The sequence below is a fragment of the Tyto alba genome, unplaced genomic scaffold (genome assembly GCF_018691265.1).
Source record: "Tyto alba isolate M040663 unplaced genomic scaffold, T.alba_DEE_v4.0 Super-Scaffold_14, whole genome shotgun sequence".
NCBI lineage: Eukaryota > Metazoa > Chordata > Aves > Strigiformes > Tytonidae > Tyto > Tyto alba.
In genome coordinates, this window is record NW_024881276.1 from 23,277,531 (window position 1) to 23,296,692 (window position 19,162).

Consider the following 19,162-nt stretch of genomic DNA (forward strand, 5'->3'; position numbering starts at 1 on the left):
CTTGCGTTGTTTCTTGTGAGTTTGTGGAGGGTGGTGTGTCTCTGCACCTGTGTTAAATCACTAGGCACATCACCTGCAGCAGCCACCAAACACTTGCTCTGCTCTATATGATCTATATGTATATGCCAACAGAATATCTACCTATGCAAGATGACTTCGCTCCTGGCTTCTGCTTCAACCACATTCACATGGCCTCTCACTTTTTTTGTCCAAAAGCCTTGTAGACACGGTAAGTGCAGACCAATCTCAGCCTAGGTGCTGGTTGGCTCCAAACCAGAAGCCATTTCTAGAGGGAAGGGCTGCTTCAGGTGACCCCTTGTCATCAGATGTGAGCAAGATGGTCACGGTGCCAGCGTTAAGAACCACGCAGAAGAGGTTGTACAGACACTATATGTCTCCTGAGCTACTTTGTTCACTGTTAGCAGCCATTCTGTGTGAGGATCGGACAGTTGCTGCCAAAAAAAAAAAAAACCTGAACAGATTTTTATAAGACTATCTACATTTTCAGCTTTAGCTTTCCCATCTACCTTGAACTTACACATGTACTTCAAATTACCCACAAAGGAAAGGAGAGAATAGTCTCACTAGGAAGCCGCAATGTTGGATTTTGAACGCATTAAACTGTAGTAGTTAATGCTTGTTCAAAGGATTTTTGACTGGTCCATTTGGCATCCAACTTAGGAACATTTAAAGGAGGGGAAACGTCCCTAATGTGAATTGGTGTTTGACTCGAGGGCTCTCTAATGAATGAGTGTTTTCCCCAGGTCCAGCCATTACTGAGCAGGGATTCCTGTGCGCTAGGACTACCCCGTGCAGGTGGCCTGGCACAGCCACGGTGCCCACCCAAGGGCTCAGGGAGGGACCACTGGCTTGCTCCTGACAAGCCCGTTGTGGCATGAAACGGCTCCACACCATTACACACTTCCCCCAGGGGGGATATTTCCACCACCCATAAGACACTGACCATATCGGTTCAAAAATATTCATCCATTTGTGGCAATTAAGAGACATACATTTTTGTGCTGACTTTAAACTTGACATCTGAATTTCACAGCTTTTGTGTGCACGTGCAAAAGGGACACCAAATCATCTGGAATACTCCCATGAGCCAACACCGTCCAGCTTCGCTTTTCACCTTATCCACACACGTTTCTATTGCAATTTGTTTGGGATTTGAAGTGCAAGTTCAATTCAGCTGAATTAGTCTCAAACTGTTAAACAGGGCTAGGTACAACGTTCCCCACTTTGCAGGGAAAAAGCACATCTCACTGATGTGGGAGTGGTAAGCAGCAAATGAGATTAAATGAAAGAGGTTGATTAAAATTGGCATTTCTGAAACTCCTTGCAGCTTCCAGGCACCACGCTGCTGCACAGAAAGGGCAGCATTTGTCAGAGATTATAGACCATTCTCCATCCCGCTTTAAAGTCCTTTCTGACAATCAGAACAATTTCCCGGTTTAAACATTAAACATTTAGCTTAAATATTAAACAACCAGGCATCTTTCTTAAACCAATTTTGAAACAGAAAGGGACTGAGTTTATCACCACTGACAACTCTCCAAGCGAGCTGCTGCTGTTATTAAAACCGTGAGGCTGAAGCATGGTGGAAACATCCCTTTGTGCTAGGGACTGAGCAGAGTCCTCACCCAGACCGTGGAGTGGGAAAGTCTTTGGTGACCTTCCCTAACCAGGAGTGCTCAGTGCCCCACTTTTGGGAGAGAGAGCCCTGCAGTCCCTTGGCAGAGGTGGGAGATGCTCTGTCTTCTCAAAGTAAGGGTTGAGACGGGAGAGGCCGAGGTTGACACCAAGTCCGTCAGCACCAGGGTGGGAACTGAATTGCATTGACATTCCCGGGAAATGGGAAAGCCTCAGGTGAAAAGGCTGCCATTTGATGCTTGGAAATAAAGCAGAAACCAGATCAAGCACTGGCAAAAGGAGCAGCAGAGGGGAAAGAGAATAAAAAAAAAAAAAAAAAAAAAAAAGACTAATCCTCCATACTAGCAGTGAAATAAGAAGCATCACAGAGCAGATAGATCAGGCGGTTCAAAATAAGCAAGCAGAGATGATACATGTGAGAGATCCTGCCTTTTTTTTTTAATTAAATTGCTGCTTTTGCTTATGGATACCACAGCAGCTGTGCCCAAGCCCCTTGCAGCATGTCACATAATTAGCCTTCCAACACCTCTGAGAGCCACAGAAATCAGCACCAGGGATGGAAAAACACTCCTGTGAGAATCTCATGCTTCCCAACTCCTTTCTGCCCTGCTCCACTCAGCTGCAGCTCCTGCCTGTGCAGGGCGGTACGGCTGCCCCCTCCTCCCTGGCTGCCATCATGGGGACAGCGACCTGGAAACCCGATGGGCTGCTGGGCCACCAGGATCTGGGCGGGCAGGAGGTGCAGGAGGAGAGTCGCTGGCTGGCTTTTTTGCACCATCAGCCCAGCAAGGCTTTCCTTCCCTCATCACCTACCTGTCACGCAACCTCCAAAATGCCCGGCATGGGAACTGACAACCCAAACCCCTCTGCTTGGGAACCCACCATGTGAGAGGTCCGGGAAGTGGCCACCATCATGAGGACCAAGCGCCGGGTTGCAGGGGCTGCATTCTTTGGCACGGTGGACATGGACCTCCCCCAGGTCAGGCAGCGTCCCTCCAGCTGTGCTCCTCACACGGGGCAAGGGGGAGGTCTCACCACATTCACCTGAGGTGTAAAAGCACCTCCAGCCTCAAAACCCATTCTGGGCACACAAGAGGCTGCAGTCTGCACTTGGTCTCTTCAGTAGCTGTGCAATACTTTCCACTCCATGTTTGATCCAGCCCCCGGTTTCACACTCAGTCTCTTCTCTCAGGATCAAACATCCCCCCAACTACCTGCACAAATTAGCATTCTATATTTGAATAAAAATATCACCCATGGGAATTGCCAACATTGCGCAGTCTGACGGGCCAGAACATCCAGGTATCCCACCAGCCGGTTCCCACGTCTCATTGACCACGTCCTGCTGCCTGGCATCAAGGGCTTTCCCCACCCAGAAACCACACCAGGAACAAGCTGGGGACTGGTCTTTTGTTCTCTGTACAGAGCTCAGGTCCCAGTTCCCAGCAGCAGCATCAAGAAATAGAAAAATGGACAAATCCAGAGAGTCCTCATCTGTGGAATCATGATTTTAGTTGGTTCTCTTCCTTTCCTTTTGGACTGTTTTTTGGAGCAGTTGGAAACAAACAATTTTGTTTTGCAAATATTCCCTGCAACAGATGCTTTCTACGCAGAGAGAGAAAAAGCAAACTTCACCTTGTTGAAAATCCAGAAGGGGAAATTAAATGTGCTCTTCGTTAGTGAACTGTAACTTTTTCTTTTCCCACTCAGCTCTGGCACTTGGCAATCAATGCTTCAGGCTCCAGTTGCAATTTCTGTTCTGCTCTTTATTTGTAGTGCTTGGCTTCCCAGTTTCTGTCCCCTGTTTGTTGCTTTCTTTGGGGTTTTTACTGGCCTCGTCTTATGTAGCAGAGACAGAATAAACCAGGACACATAGAAGGAGCAGGGAAAAATCTTTCCCAGGAGAGAGCACATTACTAATGAGAGGAAAGGGAGGCTTTAGCAGAGCGGTGCTGGCAGCTTGCTGGGTGCCAGAGGAGATCAGCAGTGCCTCTGAGCTGTCCGTCTCCTCTTCTAGGGGACCCAGGAGATGGGAGGTGCCCCGGCCTATAACCATGAACACATCAGACAGGGGTGTGAGTTTGCACTGCCTAAAACCTTACCAAGCACCAGACAATATAACGGCAGATGTCATTTGCCGTCTCTATCATCCCACTGTTATTCTTTCTCTATGAAATGCAAGCGTGAGCTTCACTGCCACTTACAGTACAAGAAGACTGCTTCCACTAAGGATTGAAAACGAAGCAAAGGACATAATTACTGCTTGTGCTGAAATTTGGACTTTCATGGTTGTGTTGGCATTTGGACCATTCACTTGAAACCTCCTCGGATTATAGTCCGAGCACCATCATTTTCATCAAAACATTGATTAAAACCAGAATGTCTGGCCGAATTACAAAAGGCAGAGCCTAGCATTTGGCAGGGGGGTGGGAGATGGGGGATGAGACTACTGTTAGTAGACACCAGCTGCAGACAGCTGTGCTGAAGCATGGCCTGCAGCACAGTAGCATAGCACAGCAGGGCTCAAGGATGAAATAAAGGCTGCCATCTTCTGGCTACATAATAGCAGTATTTTATCACCTCGCAAACAACAATGTGGCAGAAGCTTAACACTTGCGATTTTCGGAAAGGTCTCAGTGGGTATTTCTGCACTGGTGCTTACCATTCCTGTCGGGTACCCAAAATACAGAACTCTGGAATGGAAACACTAAAGGAAAGGGATGCAAGTCCCCAGCTTCAAGCCTCAGCTCTCACTCATCTCCAGGCTGGAGGAAGCAGAGGAAGGCAGGCTCCATCCCTGCAGCCTCTGCTTCCCAGCCTCAGCCAGTTCCTGGCATAAATCAGGGCAACTGAGCGGCTGTTGCACCACTCCTCTGCTGGCACTGCCAGAGTTCCTCTGCAGGGCAGCTGAAGTCTCTGCTGCTGCTTGGCAGCATGAGGGAGCTGGAAGAAATGCATGAACACTCCCTTCCTCTGAGAAGGGGGTTTCTTTGGGTGCAGTTTGCTTTACAAAGAGAGATAGAGGTGTTGGATCAAATATGCAACCTCTGAAAAAGCATTCTGGTCAAAGTCCAGCTCAAAAAGAAATTACTGGGAAATAGCATAGTTTCTAATTTAGTTTAATATTCTTGTTCCACTTTGGGCTGAACCGGCAAGCAGAGGCTGGAGTAACATCTCCCCTTGATTTTGATTAAGTGCAAGCATGCATTTCAATTGTTTAAGATAATGACTGCACAGCCCAATGGGACATCTCACTGACTCAGGCCTGGAATAGACGTTTCCGTATCTGAAATTATAATGTAATTTCTACTAAATGCAACACTGCTGTGCAAAGTGTTTTCTTACAACTTGGAGCATATGCAAACTGGGCGTGAAGAGCCTGAGAGCTGACAAGAATACCTCAGTGCATTATTTATACGCTTTCTTTTCTCCCCTCTTCTCCATCCAAGCATCAGAGAATATTTGAATGCAGTGTGGAATCCCATTAGACAGCAGTGCAGGAGCGAATGAGACATTTGACAAACTAAATCAGCCAAAAGCTGGTGCTTCTGCTGGTTACTGCTTCCTCAAGAACTTCTCCAACACATCTCTGCTGATGCAGGGAAATGGCACTCAATGAGACCCCCACCCCAAGTTACTTACTACTGGCATTCAGTGACATTATGCCCTTGGGCAGATGAGGATGGTCTGTATTTGCTCAGACCCTGTTTGCTGTAGGTCAGATGAACGGATTGCTTAGATGTGGATGAGGCATTTTCCCCCCCTCAAAGTTGCGAGGATGGGGGAAGAGGGAGTCTACAGAGCCTGTAGATGCCAGAGTAAATGGAGCCGGATGGATGTTGATTATTTTCTTATGGCCATTCTGCAAAGGAGGGGTTGTAAAAATTGCTAACAGAAAATTCCCTATGCACATAGCAAAACCCAACCCTGAGTGAAAGCTAACAACCCTTTACTTCTAAATTAGAAAAGATATCTCTCACATTCTGTCAAAACACAGAGTGAGGCTGTCTTATGATCTACAATGGATGTAAAAACTCAAAACAACTTTGTCATTTTCAGCAAGGGCAGGAAGAATGGAAGAATGGCTCATCGGGATGAACCAGCATGTCACTGGGTAAAGACCCAGTGGAAAAGACAGTGTGTGTTTCACAGCTTATCACAGCTATCTAAAATTCATTTTTGAGCTTTTTATAGCCCAGCTTTGGAATAGCTTATTGTTACTGACTGCACAAATCATGCAAACTAAAATCAACTACAAACCCTCTTACTCAGGTGTACTTTTTTTACAGCTTAACTTGGCACTTGGTTGCTAACAGAAGGCTTTTCTAGCCAACACTGTTAATATTCTGACTAGAATATCATGCTTTGTTTTTATTTCCACTGACCAACAAAGTCATTGTATAACATGCCTGCACAAAGGACAGCTATGTATTAACATATTAAATGTGGAGCAACCTACTGACATGCAATTTATTAACTTGCATCATATTAGATTCACAGGGCCTGCATCATCCTTGTTTGCATTTCTCCAAAGCTAAGTACCCCAAGGAAGCATTCAAGTACCTAATTGCCATCGGCAGTTGGTGGGAGGTAGAAGCTTAGTTCAGTATCCAAGGAATGTCTGTGCCACCTGCGCAGGGCTGCTTAGGACACATGGCCTCTGGAAGAGCTGCCGCCTTTCAGTGCAGCAGCTGGAGGCTGGACAGGGTGCCCTCAGGTGTCTGAAAGGCACAAGGCAACTGTGTTTTGGCTCCTGAATAGCTCTCTAGGTAGGTAAATATCATGTGCTCTTTGAAAACATCTAACCTTGTCATTCATGTCTTTGCAGACCAAGTGAAACAAGCGCATTAGATATGATTTAATCCCATGTATTTGAAACACATCACTGAGATACTGAAGATAGAAACTCCATTAACGTAGGTATCCTCCTACATGGAGAGCAAGAGAGGGGGATGTGTCCATAGGACTCCTCAAGTCCTGCATGGGCTGAACCACCGGGTGAGGAGCCCTTCTCTCCCCATTCAGAGGAGGGAGGACGGCCAGACAAGAACTGTGCCTCAGCGGCTCTGTTGGCGGAAGCACCTCAGACGGGGTAGCAAAAACTCGGGCCTTAATGTGTTGGTCTAAATTAAACAGAAAGCCTCCCCTTGTTTCCAGTAGGTATCAAACTGTACCTTGGTTCTGTACAGTCTGAGGCCAGTTGTGCCTTTCGTTCTTGAATGCTTTTTTTCTGAGGCAACTCTACAGGCCCTATGGGAATTAATCCTGCCTTGAGCCAGAAGGCAAAACTTGTCAGTCCCTCAAACACTTTGGGATTTGCTTCAGATGAGTAGATTGGTATAATTATACAAGGTGAGAGGAAAAAATGATCCTCAGTTCTCACACTAGAAGTTAGTGTTGTACGATTTAGCCAAATAATTTGCAAACATGTTCTCTCCTGAACAATGAGTGGGATATCTAATTGGTTTCTCACGAAATCCTATTTATCTTCTACATATGTTATGCCAAATGCATTTCTCCTGTATTAATCCATCCAAATTAATTTTCTGTACACTGGACTGCTGGAAATAATTAAGTGGCCCCTGGCTGACACAGTCTCTTTGACATGCACACTGAAAGCTTTATAAATAAATAAATAAAAATACCATTTCAGTACCTCCTCTAGGATGCCACAGGATATGTCTGAACAAAGCGTTAAAGAGGTAGTTCAAATCTGAGCCAAGGCAGCAATGTTTAAGAGTCATAATCATTTGTGAGTTGCTTTGAGAGCCTGTGAAATGCATTGCTGGTTCTGATACATTTCTTAAGGGATGGATGCTTTATAGAGCATGCAAAGGATTAGTTGAAAATATTTGCTTTCATGGTATTTGTGCTCCTTTATAACTTGTAAGTAATACTGAAAGTTAAGCCTATATAAAAAGCAGTGCATTTTTCACATGACGTGTTTTTCACATGGATGGTTATGCTTTTTCCAGTAGTCACAAACTACATTTTGGTGAAACACAGGACCCTCCCCACGGCCAAATTTATTCTTCAATTACATTATCTCTCTAGCACTGACACTGAGCTGATGGATGAAATTAAGCCAGTGATTTTTCCTTTTCTTCCAAGTTTTTTATGTTTACACCACAGAGTATTTAGTATGAAGTCTGTTTTTTCCCATGTTCAGTTATAGCATTATGCCACCTGCCCTTGACTCATGAGCAGCTGTAAGTCCTGCCCATACATATTCTGGTAAGCAAGGTACTGTGAAAGGGGTATGTTCATGATAGGGATACTCCAAATCTACCTACAGCAATAAAAACTAATTCTTAAGTGTAAAAGACAGTTGGCCATCTATATGTTAGAAAGAATTATTACCCAATGTGGTTTCATTGTTTTGGTGTTTATTTTTTTCAGGGAGTTGGGAGTTTTGTGGTTTGTTGGAGTTTTCTTATCCTTCTTCCTTTCTTCTTTACAGAGCTTTCTTTACTGAGAAAAGCTGAAAACACCTCACTGGCTTCCATATGAAATGAAAAATCTTGTGTTACTAAGTAATACTCACCATCACAACCACGTCAAAAGGGGCTTCCACAAAAGAAAAGCCTCAAACAGTAAATGTGACATGACAATATTTATTGATTCTAATTAAGGTTAAAAAAAGTTCACAGCTGTCAGATAAAAATATCTGCAGAGCGTATTGAAAAGAGAACTTAAGAAGGAAACCAAGGGAGACAGTCACCACAGAGGCACTTGAGAAAATGCTACAGTTATAAAAGGCACACATTCATCACACACACAGCATATATATTCCTGCAAAGTGAAGTCACTCTTTTTTTCCAAAACACAGAGGCAGGCATCACTGAACACTGACCTCTACATGACCACAGGAGACACAATACAAGCCGCAGCCTATGACAACACCTAAACGATTTGACTGGAGAGATACTTTGAAAGCAAGACTGCTTTGGCCATCTCTTTTTTGTCTCTATTGAAGAACAGATTGTAAAATCAAGGTGATCTTAAAGTGGTGGAGATGGGAGAGGGAATGGCAATCCATTTAAACTCAGGTCAGGTTTATTTGTGAGCATCTGTAATCTGTGATTTAAGTGAGTTTGTTTCTTGTCTGATTGTGCAGGTCTGAGAGTGAGATCTGCAATGGCAGATCTGTTGTCATTTAATCCCGGCTCCCTTTTGCATCCAAGTACTTTTGGAGGACATACAATTCCTTCCTCTCAAAAATATTTTTCTTTCATGTTTTAAAAAGAAAAAAAAAATCTTAAAATTTCTGCACTTATGTAAAGTCTACCTCAGTGAAGCAACAGTCCCACTGAGGACACGGGGAGATTATTTTAATAGAAGTCCCTAGCTTCTCCTGCAGGCCTTGGTTTCCAGTGATGGACAATGCTCAGACATATACTTAATTGTGATTAATGTCCTTGTTGTGTTGACAGCAGATGTGCTATTTGGAATCAAGATGTGCACTGAGAAAAAAAATTTACTAGTTAAAGGAAAGACAAGGGGCTACTTCAGATTGCTCACTTCCTTGTTATTGTCAAGTAGTTTATACAATTAGCTTTCAAGTACTTTGGTTAACACAGATTTTCATGCCATGACCCAACATCCTTTGCAATATACAGTTGTTATCAGAACAGTTTACAAGCAAGTAAACTTTTTTTTTTTTTTTGCAAACTCTTAAGAGCCTTACAAAATATGCATGATAACACAAATCAGTTCATAAGAGACAAATACAATTATTTCCACGGTTGTTCCTATAATATATTTTACGAAGCTGGTAAACTGTTGGAACTTTCATGATAGCAGATTTCTCACCAAACATGTTAATAAATTAAGAATATAGCAGAACTGGTTACCTGATAAACCAGAATTCATTCCTCTCTTTGAAGGGTTAACATGAAGGAATTTTAAAAATGTTAGCCAGTGCCAACAGTTCCTTCTACCCATGGGGAGGCAACTTGATTCTTCACCAACATTTGTCAATTTTCTTATCACACTGGCATCCACATACACAAAGTTCCACATATTCCTTTTACGTGGAAGATATCAAGAAAACAGCAGCAAATCCTTCTCTTTAATCCCATAGTGGTGATAAAATCCATAGCATAATCGTAGCAAGACATGGCTGTAAAGACAAAGAGAGCATTCCTAATGCATTGGCAGTCTGGAAGGAAGAAGACAGCAACTTTTGAGTGCTTATACAGATGCTGCAATTCAGACCTCCTGGCACCATCAATTTGGTGAGAAATCTCAGGGGATCCAAATTTAATCTGAGATTGAAAGTCACATCTGCTTTTAGTTGTGGCAGAATAACATGAGAAATGCTTTGTGGTTTTTTGGGTTGGTTTTTTTTTTTCCATTTTTGTTTCACTTTGAAACTAAGAATAAGAAATATTTATAACTATATACACTGGTTTTGGATTTGTTTTGTTTTATTTTTTAAATTGACCAATCTCATTAAAAGCTTTGGTTATGATTCTGTTCAGTTCTAACTATACCTAGCTTCTGGTTTTCCTTAGATTTTCTGCCACACATTTTCTCGTTAGATGGGGAAAAACGTCTAATAGATTCAGGAACAAAGAAGAGAGATACATTTTGGACATGAATAAAACTAATTTATCCTCATTAGTCTCATAGATCTGTTACCCTTTAGAGACCTGCAGAGTATTTCTAGGGCAGAACCACGACTTGAAATCCGAACAGTTTTGGCAGAGAAATCATCCACAAATGCATCAGGTCTTTATATATTAAGCATGTATTCACCATCTAGAACTTACAAATATTAAGTCAAGACTTTAAAAATGTCTTCCCAAATTTAGGTTCCCGTCTTTATTTCTGGCCTGAGAATTGTCTGAGTTGCAAAAGCTCTGAATTTACACAGTTCCCATTCAGCTTTTGGTTCCTAATTTATTCAGTAAATAAATCACAGAAAGCAAGCCACGTAGAAATGCTCTGTTGTAGGCAAATGTCCCAGCCAATTAGTGCTCTGTGTGATACAATGAGAAAGGCCATATGTACACTGCCGCACTGTTCTTCTGACTTAAAGATCTTTATATCTGAAAAGTTCCCCTATGCATTTTAAAAGGCTGTTATGAGGATATTCATTTGTGATAAAATCCAGGCTGCCGCTACAAGATTTTTAACTAGCACATCAAGTTAAAAAGAATGAAACCTAAGGGCCAGAAACTGATACACTGCTCACAAATATTACAGCTTTATAAGTAGTTCAGTGGATTTCCATGGGACTATATGGACAATGAAGTACTACTCTGCACAAGCAGGATCAGATGCTAGCCCAAAAAGTCTGCCTGAAACTGGTGATACAGTTCCTCTACCGTCTGATGAATATATTATTATACTTCCCTCCATGGCTTTTTACTGCAATGTAATTTTTTACATATAAATCAGCACTGTTTGAAGGGAGATGTACAGCAAATCGGCTCAGAAAAAATGCAGACATCTCAAACTTCATGTGCACCAAATCCTGTTCTCAGTTATATCTGTGTCTTCCTGTTTTGGGTTGTGCAGACATAAAACGACAGAAACACCTAGAACAAGGTACCATCGTGTTGACAGGTAGGCACCTAAGGTTCTGGTGGTTGGGGGGTTTTGTTTCTCTTTTTTTTTTTTTTTTTCCTTCTTCCTTTTTTCTTTTTTCTTTTCTTTTTTTTTTTTTTTTTTTTTTACATTGTTTGAAAGGTACCAAGCTAGAGAGGGCAGAAGCACTTGCCTGTGACTATCCTATCCATGGTTCTCTTTGATCTCTCTACCATTTAAATCCTTGATCAGCTGCCAGGAGTGCACAGTCAGTACAACACAGCACAGCAGGCAGAAGTGGAAGTGCTAATCCCATCAATACAGTTGTTCAGAAAGACTGGAGCTCTGAATCAGCTAAACTGTGTTCAGCATGAAGCAAGTGTGGGGAGGGGCAGTTAAATTAGTTTTGTTGTTGTTTCTTTTTAATACTAACGCTACATTTTCAAGCCCATTGTGCCCTACCAGGCATGACACAGCCTCAGGGTGTTCAAAGTATAAATTTAAGTGGATGAAAGAAAGGCAGGAAATAAGAAAAAGTAAGTAAATGAGTTTTTTATGGAGGGCTTTACAACTTCCTGAGGCAGGCAGAGGTTAATTTGCTCTCCTGCTATCTTGCAGCAATTTAGGGAGCTAAAACAGGACCTTGGAGGCACAGAGATGTCGAAGACTGAGTGAAAAAGGTTCAAAAGGCTGTGTCTGTGCATTAGCACAAGGTTCCCCATTCGCACTCAGGTCCAATAGCCTGATCTGCCATACTGCTGTACAGACCAGCAATAGTCCGGAGCCTGCCGGTTTTCTAGGCAGAGGTCAGATCCTGCACAGGGATGGACTTGACTGGCACACACGAGCCCTGCCGTTCCAGGCAATCTGAACACAGCTGGGGAGCCTGAAATTCAACCACATTGCCAAAGGCTCTAACAACACTGTCCTTTAACTCACTGTAGGACAAATATGCTACTGGAAATCCCAACAACCTCGAGTCACCCTTGCATGGTTTGGATGGATAAATTTAGCCCAACCTGTCCCTTAGGTGCTGCCTGGGCTCTGGACACCTGGGTGAGAAATGAAAACACTAAAAAGATCCTTAGCAGCAATTTTCATTAACTAGTTAATTATTCTTTAAGGTATGGATTTATTTTCTCAGTCTACCACACAGGAAGGCAGAAATCCTTCATTTACAACTAGAGATAGAAATGCCTGTGAAGACTTGGGAGTTCAGGGTCTGGTTCAGATACAAGTGTAAAAACAGCTGGAAATCTCATCAGAACAGGCTTTATAGAGGTATTTGTCACTTCTCTTCTGAAATCCGGATAAAAACCTCAAGGTGATAATGCTTGGCAGGGGTATCTATTTCTATTCAACAACCAAAAAGTTACTGCTAGAAGTAGGCCTGGATTCAAGGGGTTCTTTTTCAATACGGATCCCCTTCCTTCATCCCTCCCCTTCAGCCTCTTCTCTCTACTGTTTTCTCCTCTTCCCAAGTCCTGATCTGATTTTGGAGACAGGGAAGTACATGCCAAAAAAAAAATCAAAAAAAAAAAACCCAAACCGCTCAAGCATGAAGCTTTGTATTGGCACCTTTTTCAGTTTCGAACTACAAGTCCCTTTTTGTAAGCAAATAACCCAGCCGCAGCCACAGAGGTAAAGAAAGTGGAAAATCCAATCAGTTTTAGCAGTCCTGGCACAGACGGCAAGTTCCTCTCCCAGAAGGTTGTAGTGATGGGCAAAGCTGGAACATCCTGCAGGAAGAGCATCCATTATCAACATAACGTCTCCACTGTGAGATGCAGCATGTAAAGCAAGAGATTCTTGTGGCAGTCACAGAACTCAGTTGAAGCAGTTCATGTTATCAAGAAGTTCAGTTTATCAAAATTTGCTTCTCAGTTAAAGGGAATAAGAGACACATGGAAAGGATTCATAGCTCACTTAAAAAGTGCAGTTCTTTCTAATTCCGCATTACAGGGTTGTCACACGGGTGCCCTCTCTGAGTTTCTATCACGTTCCTGTTAGGGAAGGGCAGTTTTGATGAGGAAGGGAAAGCTTATTGTGGCTTTGATTTAATGAACTTAAATAAAAACAGCCAACAAAATTCTACTTCACCAGCAAAACCACAGAAAAAAAAAAAATTACATTAGATTTACAGAAAGACTTACAGTTGATTCAGGTTCTGGCTTCCAGATTTCACTGTCTGGGATTTTTCTCATAGCAAACAGTATCTGAAAATAAGTAACATTCTCTAGTAAGTACTATTCATTCTTTGAAAGGGAAAAAGAGCTGGCTTCAATTTTCGTTTTAAAATGGCATGATGAAGACAACAATTGAGCACATAAATTGCTGTGTGTGCAAATTTTGAAAGAAAACTCGACCTTTGTACAACTCATTTCTGGGGAGGCCTGATGTTTAATAAGACACTCATTCTAGTGGAAAATAGAATCAGTAACAGAAAAACCTCTCTATGCTTAGTTAGTCCATGAGAGATATTGGAACTTGACTAGTCCCATGGGAACAGGGTAATATGAATATGACTAAGTGTTAAGTATATACTCATGGCAAAGTGAGGCGTGCATAAACCAGCTACTGCATGCGTAAGCTATATAGTCAGGAGTAGCTCATTTTGCAAATTTTACCATGATGTAGGAAGAGGAACAGAATCCTGTGGGTGATGACAGACCACCGTTTTCAGCCAGAGAAAAGCAAGACTGAAAAGAAAACCTTCACAATGGAAAAGTAATCATTCAAAGTATCAAAGATACCAGAAATCAGTAGGATAGTAGAGATTATCTGAAATTATAGTCATGAAAGACAGCAATATTAACTTCTTCTACAGTAAAATAAAATGGAGGTAGTGATAATAATGTTTTTCCTATTCCAGACACTTGTAGGTTTAGTATTTGCCATCCTTTACGATGGGCTTTTATTCTAGACAAGATTCATGGACCCCATCAACTTTTCAATACAGGAGAGTGAGAAACACCCTCTCACTGGATTTTAAACATATTTTCCTTTCACAAGTGAATGAGAAAAGAAAAACATCAAAATTTTTTTTGTGAAAAAAAAGTGAGTCAAGCTCACTTCTCAACTTCTCTTCTGTAGCCTATGGAGGTTCTGCTGTAATGTCCTTACATTACAGTGGTCATGAAGCACTACCTCTGGAGGTTTTCAGGAACAGGTTAGGTATAACCTTCACAAATGGGACAGTTTAAGGGCAGTTGATCCCTGTCTTTAGGGGAAGGGGTATGGGCTAGACAGACTCTCCAGATAATTTCCAGGCCAATTTCTGTTCTGCAACTGTAGATTTTAGCCACAGGCTTCCTTCACCCCATAAAACAAAGATGAAATTTATTTTGCTGCTCCATAAACTGTAATATTCCTGAAAATACTTGAGGAATTGACATTCTCTCAGAAGCAAAATATTGAAGTCCTTGTTTAATGACTTTATTTAAAGCTGTCTCAATGGTATATCACTGTGTCAATGGTATTGTTGGAAACAGTTGAGGAAGGGACTGGCTTGGTGTGCAGAGCTGCAGAACTGAGCTGTTCCTAGTGAGGCTAATGGCCATGTTCTCTCAGTATGATGACTAACAAAGTGCCAATTTGGGGGAAAAAATGACTAGGTGAGAATCTGGGATTTCTGTTTGTCCTGGGTTGAGTGAGTGGTGGAGTTTTTTGGTAGCAGGGGAGGGGGCTATAGGGGCGGCCCCCTGTGAGAAGCTTCTCGAAGCTCCCCCAGCTCCACGTCAGCTCCACCTCTGTTTGGAAAACTGAGCCCATCAGCTGCACCTCTGCGATAATGTATTTAAGAAGGGACGTGGTGACATGCAGTGGGACTGGTGAGGAGGAGTTGCGGCAGCTGCATGAACACCAAGGTCAGTGGAGGAACGGAGGAGGAAAGGAGGGGGGAGGTGTGCAGGAGCAGAGACCCCCCTGTATCCTGTGGTGAGACAGCAGGGCGCCCCCCCCCCCCCCCCCCCGCCATCCATGAAGATCTGTGGTGGAGCAGACATTGATTTATGGCCTGTGAGGGGCCTCTCATGGATGACCAAGGTGACTGTGCCCGAAGAAGGCCGGGGTCTCATGGGAAAAGGTAGCCCCACTGCTGTAATTCAGCGCTGGGAGGATTGCAGCACACGGGGGATTCCCACGCCAGAGCAGCTCGGGAAGGGCTGCAGCCTGTGGGAGGGATTCCAGTCGGAGGAAGTTAGTGACCCATGACGGAGCAGTGTGGGGAACGCTGCGGCCTGTGGGAGGAATTCATGTCGGAGAAAGTTTGTGGAGGACTGTCTCCTGTGAGAGGGGGACCACGATGGAGCAGGAGGAACAAGTTCCAGACACTCCCCTCACCGAAGATAAGGGAAATGGCAGCGCTGACTGCACCCCCCATTCCCTGCCCCTTCGCCACTGGGGGAGGAGGTAGAGATATCGGGAGCAGAACTGAGCCTGGGAAGAAGGGAGGGGTGGGGGGAAGGTGTTCTCAAGATGTGGCAATGCTTCGCACTGTCCTACTCTGTTATGTGTTGTTGTTAGTGTCTGTAATAAATGTATGCTCTTTTTTTCTTCCCCTAACGAGTCTGCCTTTTGCTCGTGACCATAAAGGGGGATTTTTTTTTCCCCATCCCAGTCCTATCTTGAACCCCAAGCCTGGATCTCTGTCCCTTCTTATTGCAAGAAGAGAAGGGAGAGAGAGCTGCTGCGTGGTGGTTGGCTGCCAACCAGGCCCAAACCACAACACTGTTAAAGAAGAAAGAATTTAATTACTGGAAACAGAGAAGTGTTTGATGAAATAGCCAGAGCCCTTCATAAGCATTCCAAATCTAAGTGCAAAACTGTCATCCTTTTTGAAGTCTATCCCCTTTGCAGGGATTTGCATCAAGATTTCAGAATGCCTGAAGCAGTCAACACTCGGTTCCCATTTCACCTCCAACCAGAGGCTCTTCCGTTTTCCATAGCATATTTGACAGCACCCCCTTTTTTGGGCTTGCATCTGTACCTCTCTGGCTGCTCTTTCTCCAGCCTGCACAGCCCCCTCCATGTATCCACTCCACTCTGTGGCTGTCTCTGTACCAGCAAAATAGATCCTGCCAATGGGCTGCCGAATAATCCTGGAGGGGGACAAGGAGTAAGTCACATCAGCCATATCAGGAAAGGTAACTGAAACCCTTGGGTTAAAATCAGAATAGAAGTGTTTTAAATGACAGCGAGCACTGGAAGATAGTAAACTTTGGGTGAGTTGAGCTGGAGGGGCAGTCTGTATTGCATCTCATCTTTTAGAGTAAACACAGCAGTGTTCATATTTTCTAAACATTTAAAATGCTTGTAGGTGCAAAGGGCAATTAAGCTTGAGATGAGATTTATTCTATCTCACTATTTTAGCTAGTATCATAAATACCAATGCTAGGCATTACTGGCACAGTATAGCATTCTGAAGTACATCCCCATGATATCTAAAGTAACAAGAAAATGAAAAAAAAAAAAATAAAAAAGGATTTTTTTTTAAAACTCTATTTGCCAGAATTTGCAGCAATCATCATTAAAATTGCTTTAAATACTAAGGCCTCCATATGCCCTTCATTACAACTGCTTTATTCCTCTGTGGTTTTTTTAGATTGTGAAAACTTATACTTCAAAGTAGGGCTGTGCCACCACATTAAAAACTATCTATCTGAATCCACTCACCAGACTGACCAGTAAACCTTTTTCTTTTTGGTAAATCTTATTTTCAAGCCAAAATTTTGTCGGACAGGACTGTATACAACGGCACACGGATTACTATATTAAGCCTTGACTGCTAAAAGAAAAGAAGCAGTCCAAAGAAATCACTCATTATTGTCAGTGTTGGCAAGAATTAACTCTACCAGTATTTATGAAATACCAGCTAACAATGTGCCGGAAATGGTAACACTGATCTCAAATACCCAAAGCCAGTTTTGTAAATAGATTGTGAAAGCTTCCCAACTCCCTTTCAAGAACCTTCTCGGCTGTATTTACCAAATAACAAAAGTGAATAAAACCCCCTAATGATACTGTACTCATCCATCATAAAGCCCAACTGAGACAAGTGGAAGGTTATAATATCTGTTTAAAATATTCCCCCGTGATCTTAAAGGTATAAAGCGAACAGTGACAGAGGATTTATGACCCTTTCTGAGGATATTTATTAATGTGGTTTTATCTTACTACTCCGAAGCCCACTATAAATAGACACTGTACCTTCCATACTGAGTCATTATGCCTGGTGGGAAGTAGGCTGTGTAGCAGCCCCCAGAATACTGTTCTTCACACCAGTTCTTCTCTTCATAATGCACTGGCTGTAAAACAGAGATTAATTCACTCAAGGAAAGGACAAAGTCCCAGGGAAGCTAATAAAAGAACTGAGGAGAGAGCAGAGAAGAATAGCTTATGATTTGTTGCATGTCAATGTCTGACAAGATGAGCATATTTAACAAGTCTCTTAATGCCACATGGATCCAACACAATAAGCCTTAATTTTAGACACTGCTAGCTATGTTTAAAAAAGCTAGTTAATCTGGCCACTGTAGAACATAATCCTCTTAATCTCTCAATGCAAATTTATGCTTTGAGCCATGTAAAGAAAAATTAACCTCAGGTGTACACAGGTATAATACTTGTAATATGTACATTGGATACAAATATATACTGTTAAAAATGCAAAGTATGGCACTTGCATGGTTCTGTGTACAGTACCACTGTGTTTAAAATCATGTAATCTTGGGATTGGTGTCTACAGCATTTAATTTCCCTTAAAGGATAAGCAGCGTTGATCACACAAACTAAGTGTGAGATCACACAAATCCTATCAGTTATTTTTCATTACAGGGAAGAGAAGGCAGGGAAAGACAAAAAATCCCCAACACATCTAGTAGTGAGCCTTATCAACTAACAAGAGAGAAGAAACATTATTCTCAACACAGACTGTGAGGGAAAGGCAAGTCTGTCACATCTGAAAACAGCTGAGATGTATGGTGGCAAGCACTGCGAATGGCACCCATGTAGCTGGACAAGAACATATCTGCCTTTTAACTGTTTCGTAAGCTCATTCTCATCCTCACTGTCAAACACAACCCGAGACTTGCCATAACGTTCTTTCCACTCCTCTACAGAGGGCAGCAAGTGCTCCCATAGCAGGTACTTTCTCCAAAATGCCATGCAGTGCTGTACCAGAGCACTGCTGCATTCTGGTTTCATTCTGCTCTTCCCCAGCTCACCAAGTCTGACAAGAGGTGCAGTGGTTTAGGTTTTGTGCTTACATGTAAAGCTTCCTCTGATCCCAGAACCTTTGCATAGAGCTCACAAAGCCTCATCTTCCTGCAAGAGAAAAGCAACAGAAGACTTCTGTGTGAGGAAAGAGAAAATAAACCACCTCTAATATGTCCTAGTTTCAAAAGAACAGGTATTAATATCTACTGGAACTTGAGGTTCCAGCTTTTTAGAATCTATCCTAATTGGTCAGCCTCTGGATCACTACAAATAATTCACTCAAACTCCTGTGCTGTATAAGTGCTGGTTTTACCATCAGTTATGCAAGATGTTCCCTTAAGATACCTCTAGCAGACCAAATCCATATATTATCCAAAGGTTCTCTAGGCTGTCAGAAAAGCAAGTAGTAGGCACTGCACCTTTTTGTCTTGGCACATAGTCTAACTTATGGTTTGTTCCTACAAAGATCCAGGTATTGATAGCCTGAGGCTCTCAGGGAATCAGTACTTTATTTCTGTATCTATAAAAGTTCCTCCTGTGTTACTTTATGAGTCTATAAATCCATGAATATACTTCATACTCTATCAAACCCCAAGTGCAATTAAGTTTGTTCTTATAAGCTTTTCGATCTTACTATTTACTGTTAGCCGCACTGCACCAATTTCCAAACACATGAAGATCAAGATGAAATAATAGTTAACAATTATTAAAAACAAACATGCAAACACAGCACTGGAAAGATGTTTACTTCTGGAAG

At 42.6% G+C, this 19,162-nt stretch overlaps 1 protein-coding gene across 2 annotated transcripts in view; it reads right to left on the reverse strand.

The window, feature by feature from the left end:
- Nucleotides 1-9,163: 9,163 nt before the first annotated feature.
- Nucleotides 9,164-19,162, reverse strand: part of LOC104364022 (amine oxidase [flavin-containing] B) — a 55,669-nt gene continuing 45,670 nt past the window's right edge. For both annotated transcript variants that reach the window (XM_042788920.1, XM_009970578.3), the window contains exons 11-16: nucleotides 18,456-18,513; nucleotides 17,398-17,495; nucleotides 16,178-16,289; nucleotides 13,344-13,406; nucleotides 12,769-12,929; nucleotides 9,164-9,778 (exon numbers count right to left, since the gene is read on the reverse strand). In XM_042788920.1, the coding sequence (XP_042644854.1) occupies nucleotides 12,774-12,929; nucleotides 13,344-13,406; nucleotides 16,178-16,289; nucleotides 17,398-17,495; nucleotides 18,456-18,513 (487 nt within the window). In that variant the 3' untranslated portion in view covers nucleotides 9,164-9,778; nucleotides 12,769-12,773. The remainder of the gene's footprint in view (nucleotides 9,779-12,768; nucleotides 12,930-13,343; nucleotides 13,407-16,177; nucleotides 16,290-17,397; nucleotides 17,496-18,455; nucleotides 18,514-19,162) is intronic.